The sequence below is a fragment of the Tursiops truncatus genome, chromosome 2 (genome assembly GCF_011762595.2).
Source record: "Tursiops truncatus isolate mTurTru1 chromosome 2, mTurTru1.mat.Y, whole genome shotgun sequence".
NCBI classification, from domain to species: domain Eukaryota; kingdom Metazoa; phylum Chordata; class Mammalia; order Artiodactyla; family Delphinidae; genus Tursiops; species Tursiops truncatus.
In genome coordinates this window covers 100,589,611-100,603,175 of record NC_047035.1, presented here as the reverse complement: position 1 = coordinate 100,603,175, position 13,565 = coordinate 100,589,611, and the positions used below count along the sequence as shown (strand labels likewise).

Below are 13,565 nucleotides of genomic sequence, written 5' to 3'. Positions count from 1 at the left end.
TTAAATATTTTACAATTTTTAACTAGACTTATAAATCCTTAAATATAAGGTTCTCTTCTTCTTTAACCAATAGACCTTCATGATGGCAAAATTGTTTAAATATGTAAAGTTACACTTTTTATTTGACTGAAAGTCAGCAAAATATCAAGACTGCTGAATTTCATTATTATTGGGTATGTCTTAGTGTTCTGTTGATGTGCCAGCAGTGTTTGGGTAAGTAATACAGTAAAGACATACATGACTCATAATTATATATTTATTCCACAAAAATGCACCTTTTGCCTTTATTTCATCAAAATCACTATATTGTTATAACCAAGATTTTCACGTAATTTGGTGATGTTGACAGAAATAATTTAAAAGTTTCTTTTAAAAAAGAATTTGATGTCTACACATTTGAATATATTTCATCAAAAATGTTAATTAAATGAAAATAGAAACATTAAAGTATTTCTTATATTTTCAAAAAAGTTATTTTTTCTAAAATATTTAAAATTTTTAATTAAAATTAAAAGGCAAAATAGAAATTAAAATTAATGAGTATCAAAGAGTAAAATTATTGTTTTAAAATATATAATTATATCTCATAAAATATTTTTATAGAAATAAAACTATTAGAAATTCTAGAGTATAATGTCCGTCTAGTTGCCAAGTTAAAGCAGCACTATCATACTTAATGCATGTTATGTCTAGACCTACATATTATACAAATTTTAGAGTATTATAAATTATTTAACGTTGCAAAATATTCCTCAGTTCATAGAGCTGTTAAGAATACCTACCATGTTCATTTGTGACAACCTTAAAAACCAACAATTGGAACACAAAGAAAAGCAAGAAAACGGACACTTGGCACTCTTGGGAAACAATACTTCCACTTTCAAAGAATCTACTGCGTTCATGCTCTCTGAGAGAAAGGATCTGGTAAGTGAATTCATTTGTCTTTCCTCTCATCTCTGTGTTGCACTGATCAAATCTGCCTGCACTCTAATGATGACAGCCACTTAACACACTAATCTTCCAGCATGCGAATGCTGTCTTTTGTAAGAGATGAGGAAGAGCATTTCCTCGGGACCTGAATGGTGTTAGTTGTGATTGTGGGTATTTAGGTTTATGAACACTGAGAGTCAGATCCTGAATGACAGAGCTGCTCGTGTATTCTTTACTGAATTTGTTTTTTGTGTATTTGTACACAAATACTGCGGCCCCTCTACAGCATGAGTACCAGGGAAGACATTCCTCTTACTCAGATATTGCTTATATGGTCTCCTCTCAGTCCCGCTGAGCACATGAGGTGAACTTTTTCCCCCTTCTGTCTTTTTTTGTGCTCCTTACATCACTGAGAATAGTGTAGGGAAGAGTTACTCACATTGGCACTGTTTTTCAGATACTGAAAAGTGTTAACTGCCCTTGCAACACATTAAATCTTGTGGACCTAAGTACATTTGTTGTCAGTTTTGAAGATTTTCCTTACAAGGACCAAGTTGTGAATTTCTTGAGGTGTGACCTTATAGTTTTCTTTTTCATACTCCCAGGGAGTCTTGCCAGTGCTAGGTACATAAAAGGCCATCAATATTAGACATGCGAATATTGCAGTGGCTCATTTTTAGAATATTTGATTAGTGTGCACTTGATACTCTAACAGGGATATCGGGACTTTGCATTTGTATAATTGAAAGTAAGAAATATGGTCTTTTAATAGTCCAAGTGTCAGCTTGAATATAAGGAGTAAAATGGAAGAAAAAAAAAAGACTTTTAAGGCTCCAGTAGAGTAGCACACACATGTCTTGAAATACTCTTACCTGCAGACATAGGTCCAAAGTCACTTGTTTAATTCTTGCTTTGACATGGAAGATATCACATGCTTTAGAAGTGATTTCTGATTATTTTCCTCACATTCTTGCCACCTCTAATTCAAGTGAATTCAAGCTCTCACCCACCTTTCCTGAAACTCACGTTTTTTTTTAAAATTACTAAAAATACCTATTCCTGCATAGCCAGAGAAGTAAAAACCGAATTTTAATAACTGGAAATATTGTGGAAATTCATTTTAGATTTCTGAATTATCTAGAATCCAAATATAACTGACAGGGACTTCCCTGGCGGTCCAGTGGTTAAGACTTCGCCTTCCAATGCGGGGGATGTGAGTTCAATCCCTGGTAAGGGAGCTAAGATCCCACATGCCTTGCAGCCAAAAAACCAAAACATAAAAAAAAAAAAAGAAGCAATATCATAACAAATTCAATAAAGACAAAAAAAAAGGTCCATATCAAAAGCATCAATTACAACAACAAATATAACTGACTATTGGAACATCTAGTTCCCAAAATAATGTCTGGCCATATCTTTAAATATATAAAATCACATGAATTTGGGATGATCCTAAAGTATATTATAGTAAATTAAAGGTTTTGTTTAATTTGCAATATTAATTTTCTCATTGAGTTCATTATCTTAGGCATTTTTAATGAAAATCACAGGTTAGAAAAACAATAATTTGAGATTATAATCTAGACATGTAATTTTCATATTGAAACGTATATTTGGATATGTATTTCTTTTGCAATTCTGATTTCCATATTTCTCTGGAAAGGCAGCTATCTCTGGACAGCATATTGCTTTTGGTAGGTTAGCAGGCCCATAAAACTCCTTAAGAGCATTATAGTAGGCAGAAATGTTAAAACTGAAAGCTCAAGCTGTTTTAGTTATATAACAGACACTTTTCTTTTTTCGTAGTAGAAAAGTTTGCATCTTTTCAACTGGCAAGCAGATGTTACCCTGGTGCTGCCTCCATATTCATTAGCCTGTAATGAATCTATTAATTGAATATGTAAGTTTGGCTAATTAGATGTAAGACATTTCTTCAGATTTAAAGGGTAGTAATAAAAAATTTAAACTGCAACACCAGATCAAGCATTTAAGGGTTGATAAATGTGAACTGGAAAGTGCACAGTTCCAATATAAATTAGTTAATTGCCTCTGTTAATTTAGGTGAATTACATTAGCAGAAAGGTCAATCCATTTGAGGCTTGATGTGTTTTTCAAATAGTAAATTAAAAATAGCAAATCAAAGAGCACTACAAAGTGAGAAGCATGGAGTCCACTTTTCCAATCCAGGGGCTGCAGAGTGGACTCAAGTAACCCCACAGAGTTAACATTCTGTGGGTTAACCAGCGGTTCTCTAGCTGGGCTGTGTCTTATAGACACCAGAAAGCTTTGTTAAAGATATCAATGCCTTGGGCCCCACCTCAGACTAATTGAAATCTCTGGAGATTGGACCGGGCATTCGTATTTTTAAAAGCTCCCTAAATTATTATAATTGGAAACTGGGCTGAAAACCATTGGACTATTCCATGAATGTAATAGCAGGAGTAAAGTGGCAGGTCGATGGCAGGTATGTAAGCATTAGTAGTGTCAAACTTAATGCTCTCTTTTGTTCTTAAGTGGGGAAAAAAATAAACTGCCCTTAGTCCCTAGTGTGTTTTCTCTTCTGGCTAGGCCTGTGCCAGTCTCTTACTTGAGAACATATAACTAGGATTTGGGAAGTGGGAGGCAATCCAGGTATTTGCTTTTGGGAGTTCCAGTTCTACAAGTAGTTACTTACTGGATAACATTAGTTATCTTCACACTAAAAAATGTCAAAGGAGTTCTTTGTTGGGCCATGTTTTGGAAAATGTTACCTTTATCACTTGTGTCTTATGTCCCTCATAGCACCTGGAAGAGTATTAGGCCTATGGAAAGCCCCAACAAAATTATTTGTAATAGGTTATCTCCTTTCTGATATCACTTTCTTTCATTCTCATTCTGCACTGCATATTCTCACTTCTTTCCTGTCTCATATGGCCCTTGAATTATTTCACATATGCAGTTACTGTCATTCCACACACTTCTTTGTTGTTCTTCACAGACTCTATGTCAGTGCTTGGCTCATAATGTATCATCAATGAATATTTGTTCAATTGAAGCTATTTGATTGATAGGGGGAGAAAAAAAGTCCTGGTTTAGCAATGTAGTCAAGGAGTCACAGATGCTCTGAAAGGGGGAGTATGTATATCTGAAGCAAGAGACCCTTCCTTTGTAGTCTGGGGCTCCATGTCCAAATTGGATGTCTATATCCTAGCTCTGAATGCCTCCCATTCTTGCCCTGTGCCTTTCACAGATTGAACTGTGGGGTTGAGAAGAAAGATGCTGGCATTCCCCCTCTATTGTCAAGACATCTAAAGTGTTCCTCATTATCTTTTCAATGGCTCATTCCAGCAAGTAAAGGAGAACAATGACTGTTCATTTAGGCTCGTTTTCTAATGAACCTGAACATGGATCCCTGCCCCAAATATCACCAAAGGTCATATGAGGATTACTTATGCCCAAAGACCCTCTGTGTAAATGACTGTGTAAGGGCAGAAAGAGTTGGGGAAGAAGTTTATATTTTAGAACGGGAGAGTCTTAAAGTGAGTAGTAGTAATGGTTAAGAATTAGTTATGTGTAGACTTGAAGAATTTTTAAAGTAAAAAGAAAAATGCAAACTAAGGAACACAAAAGAAAAACAGAAGAGCAAACTTAGTTACATGCCAACCACTTATCTGGGTGAGGAAAAAAATAAATTCTGGGGCTTGCCTATTAGTAACTCTTCCTCACTCATGATGATAAAAATAGTTGTTTCCAATCTGAGACACACCCATGTGACTTGCTCTGTGATATTACCTTCTCTTAACTATAATGTGAACGGGACTGTAGGGTTCTAAATACTGCACCTTTTATGGTAAATTTGGCTAATGAACCCTATCTTTTCTTAAAAATCACAAAGTCTTTTAATGAAAGTCCCTCTCCTAAACTAACTGCAGTGTAAAATTTGTCTGGATCTTGAGGGGTTTTTTTTCCTCTAAAGTAATTCAGACTAAAACTGTAACATCTATTGTTACAACTGTAACAAAAATTTATCAGTATTAGACATGTACATTGAATCCAAGCTGTTGCTTTTTAAATGACAATATTCACTTGCACATACATACCATCAACTGCAGAGGGAGCTAATGCCTTTTTCCTCAGGCTCATAAGAAAAGGCTGCAGAGCTGGGATTTTAATTTCTCCCTACGCCTGTTAAGCGTGATTATTGATAATGTACTGAGCTCATCTCTGCACCCAAAATTAAGCCTCTAAAACATATATGAGGTGGAACTGGGCTTTACAACAAAGAGGAATCTAGTTTCCACTTTTAAAATAGTCTCCTGAGGCTCTGAAAAGATGGAGGATATATTTTAAAAGGAAAGAATTGTGTTTTGTAACAAAACATGATTTTTGGAGTCATGACCAATTAGGAATCTACTCCCTGCAACCATAAATACTCTTTTTCATAGAATATAGTGACCAGAGGCCACATTGGGCATGGGTACTTAATATGTAGAGAATTTTTATGGTTAATAAATGCCACAATCTCAGCCTCTTTTCTTCTAGATATTGGAAGGAAAAGAATAATTAAGTGAGCATTTAGATCCCAATAAAAAGTTAACATTCACATTAAATTAAAAATATAAGTGAATTTATTTTATAGAAGTTTTCATAATGGGTCGAAAATACTTCGTTAAGCATTTCTGGATAAAAATATGTAAAGCTCTTATAAGCTTTTGTTAATATATTAAATACCATTTCTCTATAAATATACCTTACATTAAGCTTTCCTGTTAGAGTTTTCAGGAAACATTTCAAATAAAGTAGCCAGGCATATCCCATTTGAGATGAATGAGATCGTTAGGAAACACTTATATCTGAAATAAGCACTGAGATCATTCTGCATACAACCCAAGGGCCCTAATTTTTAAAATATGTCAAACACCATGCCTCTTTCAAATCATTAGACTTAGAGACATTTAAGGAACTGGTTCAATTAACTCAGAAGAAGGCAATGCTATAATGTTTGATTTATTTTTGCAGATAAATTAAAATGCAAGTGTATCTGTTAGAAAAGGTAGGCTGTCATCATGGTTAGTGATGGGAACAGGATGGCAATTAAGCAGGGCCACCTGAGGCTGAAATAGCCCCTAAACACGAAAGATTGAAGTTCAAGCTGGACATTCAGTTATTGTCAAAACCAAAAGTGTTCCTTCGTTGTGCTCTACTTAGTTTCCCTCATTGACTTCTAAAACATGTTCCTCAGTTTAACAAATACTTTTCCCCTTTAACTGTAATCTGAAGAGAAGCCTAAATTGCTATGGTTTCATACCTAAAGTGAAGCTTCATCACATAAAGCTGATGCCTGAAAATTACAACTTTGCAATTCTACTATTTAGGTGAGGAAATATGAAGCAAGAATTTATTTTTCTCCCTACAACCCCAAGATATTGGCTCCACCAGGCCTAATAAAATGTTTTCACAAGGAAATAAATAGAGCATGCTGTAGCTTATGTTCCCTTGTGCAGGGGGTTTTAAACAAATGTATCCTAAAAAATAGATAATTACAAGTGGGGGAGGGTGGGAGAAGGAAACATTATAAGGGTGGGCAAAAAATACGTTTCTTAGCCAAATCACGGAAAAGACTGAAATTCAAAATGTTAGAAACCTGAAGATAAAGACTGCTACTTCAACCATTGTTGAAATCTATGGAGGGAATGAGAGGACAACAAAACAAGATGATAAAAGAGAGAGAAAAGGAAAGAAGAATGTGAGAAGAGATTTTAAGGCAGCTTTGAAAGTAACAGCAGAATAAATTCTACTAATAGAAACCAAGAAGACTGAAGTAGTTATAATTCACTATTCTTTTCTGCTAAATCTTGTCCTGCATCTTGAATTAGAGTTTGGACCAAAAAATGGCCACAATCATGAGCTGAAGATAGGGGGAAAAGAGAATGATCATGCAAAGAAAAAAAATCTTAGAAATCTATGAACAGAAAAGCTTATAGTAAAAGATGGGGAAAAGTGAAACAAAACTTAAGATCAGGAAGAGAAAATGTCCCTCAATCAGAGAGCTTAGGAAAGTTACATTCATTTATGGTTGAAGTAGTCAGCAGAAATGGAAATGTTTAGGAGAAGAAATGTTTTGGATATGTTTAGGAGAAGAAGCCAAAAGATCCTCACTTTCTTGCCTGAACAAGAAGGGAATCTCTTATTATTCTTCCTCACTGTGTAAAAAACGCTAATAATTCTATCATCCTATTCCTTCCAGCCATGGTGATGGAACTGGAGTTAGCACACCAGAGTTAGGTCAAGGGTGAACACACCCTGTCATATACTTTGTGGAGAATATAAATCAATGGTTTCTGGTTTGTGATAGTCTTTCTTTTTTTTTTTTTTAGTTTTTTTTAAACTTTATTCTATAAATTTATTTATTTATGACTGCGTTGGGTCTTCGTTGCTGTGCACAGGCTTTCTCTAGTTGTGGTGAATGGGGGTTACTCTTTGCTGCAGTGCGTGGCCTTCTCATTGCGGTGGCTTCTCTTGCTGTGGAGCAAGGGCTCTAGGCGCACGGGCTTCAGTAGTTGTGGCACACAGGCTCAGTAGTTGTGCTACACAAGCTTAGGTGCTCTGTGCCATGTGGGATCTTCCCATACCAGGGCTCGAACTCATGTCCCCTGCATTGGCAGGCGGATTCTTAACCACTGCGCCACCAGGGAAGTCCCTGTGATAGTCTTTCTTGACAATATTCATTTATCAGTTTAATTTATACAGGTTTTCCTTTTCTCTTCCTCAGAATCTTTTGATGACTTGTCCTTCTCAGTGCCTCAAGAATAAAGGCCCTTACAACCTTGAGTCATCTGCCTTGCCAGCCTCATCTGCTGCTCCCCCAGCACCACTGATGTCCTGTAAAAAGCATTCTCACATCTCTGCACCTTTGCTTTTGTGGACTCTTCTTCCTATACTGTCCTTCTCTCCCTTGTTGAAGCCTGACCTTTTAAGGCCTAGCTCAAAGATCAGCGTCCCCAGAGAGCTGGCCTCTTCCTTGATGGGGCACCCAGATCATGTTGTTGATGCTCTTTTGTAACTTTTCCCCACAGCCTCTCATAGTCAGTGATCTCCCTCTCCATGGGGAAGGGCTTAAGCTCACTAACGTCCAGGGCTGTCCATCTTGTTTGTAAACAAGTCTCTAGCACCTTGCCTTGCATTGGAAGGTGCAAGCATGTTTGTAGAATTGTTCCACAAGCATCACTGATTTCCCTTGCTATAGACTTCTCCCTCTCCTCACCTAACCTTACTTTTTATCTCTCAGTTGTATCTCTAACCCTATAAGGTTTTCATCTATTTCATGAACATATTAAGGCATAATTTTTGGCCATAGAGATCCCCTGTGAATTGAAATCTTGTAACTGCCTAAGCTAAGGTTCCTAGTTTCTCAAGAAAAACCAAACCAAAACAAAACAAAAACCCAATTCACTCTGGTAACCTTGTGTAGATAACTCTGGGTTCTGAGAGGCTGGAAGTTATTTCTTTAGACTTAATACTAAAATGAAATATTTAGGTCTATTTCTACTGTTGTTTAGTATCCAAGCAATGAGCATAGGGCAGTTTTAGTTACTGAAAGTATCTAAGGCAGGATCTTTTCTGGCTGACACTTAACATCCAAAGAATCAGTAGGCCTCCGCCAGGCTTACATTGAGAGTTAGGAAGGGAAGCGACCTATAAAGGTCTTTTTATCTGGACCCCAGATTTAACGCATGGAGCCCAAAGCCCATTCTGACATGGGGTGTCTGTTCTTGACGTAGACCTACATACTGACCTCTAGCGTCCCACAAACTAGAAGACCTGTTAGAGCTACAGAAACGCTTAAATTAGGGGGGGTATAGGTATGGGAGCTCAACCCCAAAGGGGCAATTAAGTGAGAAGCCCAGTGTCTGGCGGGATGATAGCTGTTAGCGTGAAGAACAACAGAAAAGCAAAACTGGTGTATCCTTATGTGTTTGGGGGCGAGGAGAGTACGGGCTGGAAAGAGGGATGCGAGAAAGACCAGAGGGGTCAGTGCAACTTGCAATTCCCCAGAGCGTACCAGGGCCAAGGCTCCATCCTCCCAGCGCAGCCCAAACCGCCCGGGGTGGTCCCGGCCAGCAGAGGGCAGCAGCTGGGCGGGAGAGTTCCGGCGAGGGCCGCGCGGCGTCGACAGGCTCGCGGGGATACTCATTTTGAGTGTGGGGCGAGAGACTCGCGCCCATCACTACTCGTACCCTACCCTGTGGCCACTGCGCGCTTCAGCCCGCGTTTCGGGAAGTGCGTGTGCACGGGGACTGGGGTCGCTGCGGAGGGCCGGGCGCACATGCCCGGGGAAGGAGAGCGGAGGGTGTCCCGCGGGTCCCCGGGAGAGAAGGGGAGACGGGCTTCCGCGGGCGCCGGGCGGTAGGGGATCTCCGCGTCCGCTGCAGCGTCGCTCGCCCCATCCTCTGCCGGGCCCCCTCAGCGCCCCAGGCTTCTCCCGCCGACACCGCGACCCGCTCTCGGGGCCGCGTCCGCACCGGGCCGCTCGGGTCCCCCGCCAGCCCCCGCTCTGCTTCCGGGACCCGCGCCCCATATCCACCAAGGTGTGCTTTCCGCTGACACTGCCCCGGCCGGAGCGAGGCCAGTCCACCCAGCTGAGACCCGCGCGGCCGCGGCGCAGGTTTGCGCTCCCGCCGTCGAGGACTGCGGCGGCCGCGTGGGCGTGGGCCGGTCCCTGCGGCCAGGGGGGACAGGGGTACGGCAGGCGCACTTGACCGTGGGCCCCAAGCGTCCGAGCCGCGCTGCTCCGGCGGCGGGCTTTATGTAAATCGGGGCTGAGCCGGGGCGTCCTAGGTAGGATGGACCAGCCCCCCGCGCCTCGGCCCTCACGTCCAATAAGAAGAGCCCCAGCTTGACACCTGCCTATATACAGGCGAGCGCGCCCCTGGCTCGCGGACCGAGCGCACATCCCGCACAAACCACGCCGCGGGCGAGCGAGACCTCGGCCCGCCTTCATGACTTCCAGTAAGATCGAGATGCCCGGCGAGGTGAAGGCCGACCCCGCCGCCCTCATGGCGTCCCTGCACCTCCTGCCGTCGCCCACGCCCAACCTCGAGATCAAGTACACCAAGGTAAGGCGCCGAGAGGGCCTGCCGTCCACGGAGACTTTCTAGAACCTTCCTTCCTCTCCATGGTCTGTTAGGGGGAGAGGGTGGCGTGACGGGGTCTGGGGCCCGGGTTTCCCAGGCCAGTGTGTCGGGCCAGTGTGTCGTCCCCGCGCAGCAGAGGGACAACACCCCATCCTCGGCGTTGGGGTTTCTGAAGTCCTGCTGGGATATTGGGACGCGTCGGGGACTCGCCCCAGCCTGCCGCGCGGCGCTGAGGGTCGCCGTCAACGGCTCCTTCCCAAACCGCATTTGCCGCTGCCTTCTGGTCGGATTCTCAGCGTCCCGACTGCTGCGGGGAAGGCGTCGGCACCGCTTCCACTCCTCAAAGGGGTAAGAAGGATTCCCTGCCAGGTCGGCTACGCAGCCTGGCCGTCTCTTCTTGGCCGTCCACCTTCAGGGGCCGCAGGGCTGCTGGCCGCGCTCGGGTCCTCGGCAGTCCGCACGGTGCGCCGCGAGTGGCTTTCGCGTAGGATCGTCCGGCACGCAGCACTCTGGCCGCCTTTGCAGATTTCATGGAAACCTGGCTGCTGAGTACAGTAGATCCGATGTCAGCATTTCATTCAAATTCTGTAGGCAGTGGCAGTTTTCCTGGAAAACTTGAGAAGTCTTTAAATTCGTGCAAATTAACGGGTTCGCTTTTGAACTGAAAAAAAAATTTTTTTACAATGAACTCTGACATCTCGGGTTGACCAAGCAGGAATTTTTTGTTGCACCACAACATAAAAAGGAAATGAGTTCGCTACCTTAATGTAAATAGAATTTACTTCCCACAAATTCGACATGGAAAAAAATGCATTGATTACACACACGGTGGGGGGGTGCGGTTATGTTATGGCATTGGGGTGGGAGAGAGAGAGAAATAGATGCGATTTAAAATAATGTTTCTTGGAGTTCCTTTTACAGTTGCCCTGTTTGATTTTCTATTCCTTTTAGTTGATTTCTACTACAGACATCGCCCAATCAACTTAAACACATACTGCACACACACGGTTAAAGTTGTTTTCCATCATGCTTATTACGAGATAAACTAAATTTTGTCCAGAAGTAAATAGTTTGGTTTTGGCTTAAGGGTTGAAAGTGAAATTTATAAAAAATCCATCAGAATATTGAAATTTTACCTGCTAAGTTTTAGGATAAAAATCAGGGTGACTTGTGTTTTGAATGCCAACTTAGATGGATTTAATGTACCTGTTAGCTTTTTAGATGGTGTGACAAATTCTTGAAAGCCATTTTAAGGAGAGGTCGTTAATGGTTACAACCATTTAGGCATTGTTTGCATAACAATGGTGCCAATGTGTGGCAATTCTCCGGGTTTAGGAACAAGCAGGGAAAGCATGCAGCAAAAGAGTTTTGTTTTATGAGAGTCCCTAACCTCTTCAGGCTCTCTTTAAAGGTCTTAGGAGGCAAGAGCTATGCTGGAGAGAGGACTTCAGATTTGGGAGGGTTTGATTTTAGTCTTACTTTGGATTGGATTTTCCTCACAGCCCCTGAAAGGAGTTTTAGGTATCTAGGAATTTAATTTTGAAACTCTTCCAGTTCTCTTTTACTCTGACAACCCTCGCTCTCTTTTTTTCTCTTGTTCTCCCCCAGTAGGAAAGACAACTGATTTATAGCTAATTGAAGCCTTTAATGTGGAGTCTTTTAGCTCAGGGGAGACTTTTATCCAGTATCCACTTTCCCACTTATTACAAAGAAAAACAATCAAAAATGAAATAATGGATTGTAACTTGATTCTTTAATTTGTGGGGAGGAGGCACCTTATTTTAGGCTTGGCAAACAACCCTCATAAACACTGAGTATTACTAATCTAAAGGCAAGCTCTTTTCACAAAACCTTGTAAAATCAGGTATCTGCGAACATTCCCAGCAGCTTTCCTCCTCAGCTCTTTAGTGAGACTTCTGAATTTTCTGAGACAAGCGGCATGGGCAAGCAGCATCTTTAACATGAAGAGCAGAAGCTGCTTTTTTGGTAGCTGAGGGTAATGGGTAATGATTTTTTTTTACTTAAAAGGAAAGTAAGATTAATGGAGAGTTTAAAAAATTCACTTATGATCATGAAATTATATTAGTGAGTTTAAGCAGAAGAGTGAAGAAGGTACAGTGCACAGTCCTTTAGAGCAGTGATACCACATTCATTAGGAATTTTAAAAAGGGTAGTAGCTAAAACATTATTATGCTAGCGTGATTGTTGAATAACATGTAGGAAAGAAATACAGTATTTGTGTCAGAAAATGGTACAAGACAAATATAGATGGATCCTTAATAATTTTTGTCTTGTTAAATAAAAACTCTTTAGTGAAGGATATATAATGACAGGACTTTAAAATATGACTTGAGGACCAGCATAAAGTCACTACTTTTATGTAAGTGGTGATACTTTGAGTATTTCAAGTAGCATGCATTCAGAAAACTTTGCACTTGTGATGTTGTATTTTTCTGTATTTTTTCACCATTTTCTTTCTTCTTCTAAAAGTATTTTACATTTTTTATAAAAGGGGAATAGGGGAGATCATAAGAAATAAAAGTTACTGCTATTGTCCGTCCATGGAAATGCTCCAAAATTAAAGTTCAATCCCAAAGAACGCTGAAAGGGCTGAACTCGTGGTTTTGTATTGACTCTCGGGCAATTACATTTAGTTTTTCAAATAAGCCTTCCTCTCTGAAGTTCCAACACCCATTTAGAACTGATCATCAATAGCAATATCATTTTTTGGAATATATCTATTTTTATTTTCCTAATACAGCAAGCTAGACCCCAAGTTTTAAAAGTGATTCTTTTTTTAAGTAATATGTTTAAACAAAACAAAACAAAAAACTGCAGACTGCCTTAGTCAAGAAAGACTGATAACTCCACCAACATCAAGTAGCGAGGGGACCACTTTGGGGCCGGGAGAATGTGCACTCTCCTCCTTGTATCCTAAGGAGACTGCTTAACAGCTAGCACAGGAGTGTTATTGTTTTTAGCTGTGCTTTTACGAATTAAAGATTTTCTGAGTTGTTCCTATTTTATCAGTCTGGTTTTTAAATTTTTGTATATCTGAATATATTATAGGAGTACACATATTATAAAATCAAGGCTTGCTCTTTGCTGACTGCCCCTAACTACAGGGGAGATCTCTTCCAGATTCCCAGAAGATCTTTGAAAACTACCGACTTTATCCCACCCCTACCTTCTCTATTGTCTCTATCATCTTTTCTGACTCTACTAGTCCCTCCTCCCCCCACCCACTATACACACATGCATTGTGCTGTCTCTCTGTTGATCACTCTGTTGATCTCTCTGTTAGTTTATGCCCATAACTAACACTAACATAAAGGGTTTTGTTTTCCTCTAGTATTTGATACTGTGAGGAGCTAAGACATAGGGAAGAAGGGGGTTATGGAGAGCTGACCCCCTAAACTAGAAGAGAAAAAAATAAAAGGCAATTAACTGAAAATTAGAGCTAATGTGCATTGGGTAACTACTATTTATTCTTTTATTTATTCATTTAACAACCTTTTATTG

The 13,565-nt window shown here is 40.6% G+C and overlaps 1 protein-coding gene across 5 annotated transcripts in view; it reads left to right on the top strand.

The window, feature by feature from the left end:
• ALDH1A2 (aldehyde dehydrogenase 1 family member A2) overlaps positions 1-13,565 on the top strand; it is a 342,743-nt gene that overhangs the window by 237,031 nt on the left and 92,147 nt on the right. For 3 of the 5 annotated variants that reach the window (XM_073801066.1, XM_073801068.1, XM_073801067.1), the window contains one exon: positions 757-924. In XM_073801066.1, the coding sequence (XP_073657167.1) occupies positions 757-924 (168 nt within the window). Of the gene's footprint in view, positions 1-756; positions 925-7,681; positions 10,026-13,565 lie in introns of those variants that run through there. The other 2 variants (XM_073801069.1, XM_073801070.1) reach the window with 1 other exon arrangement.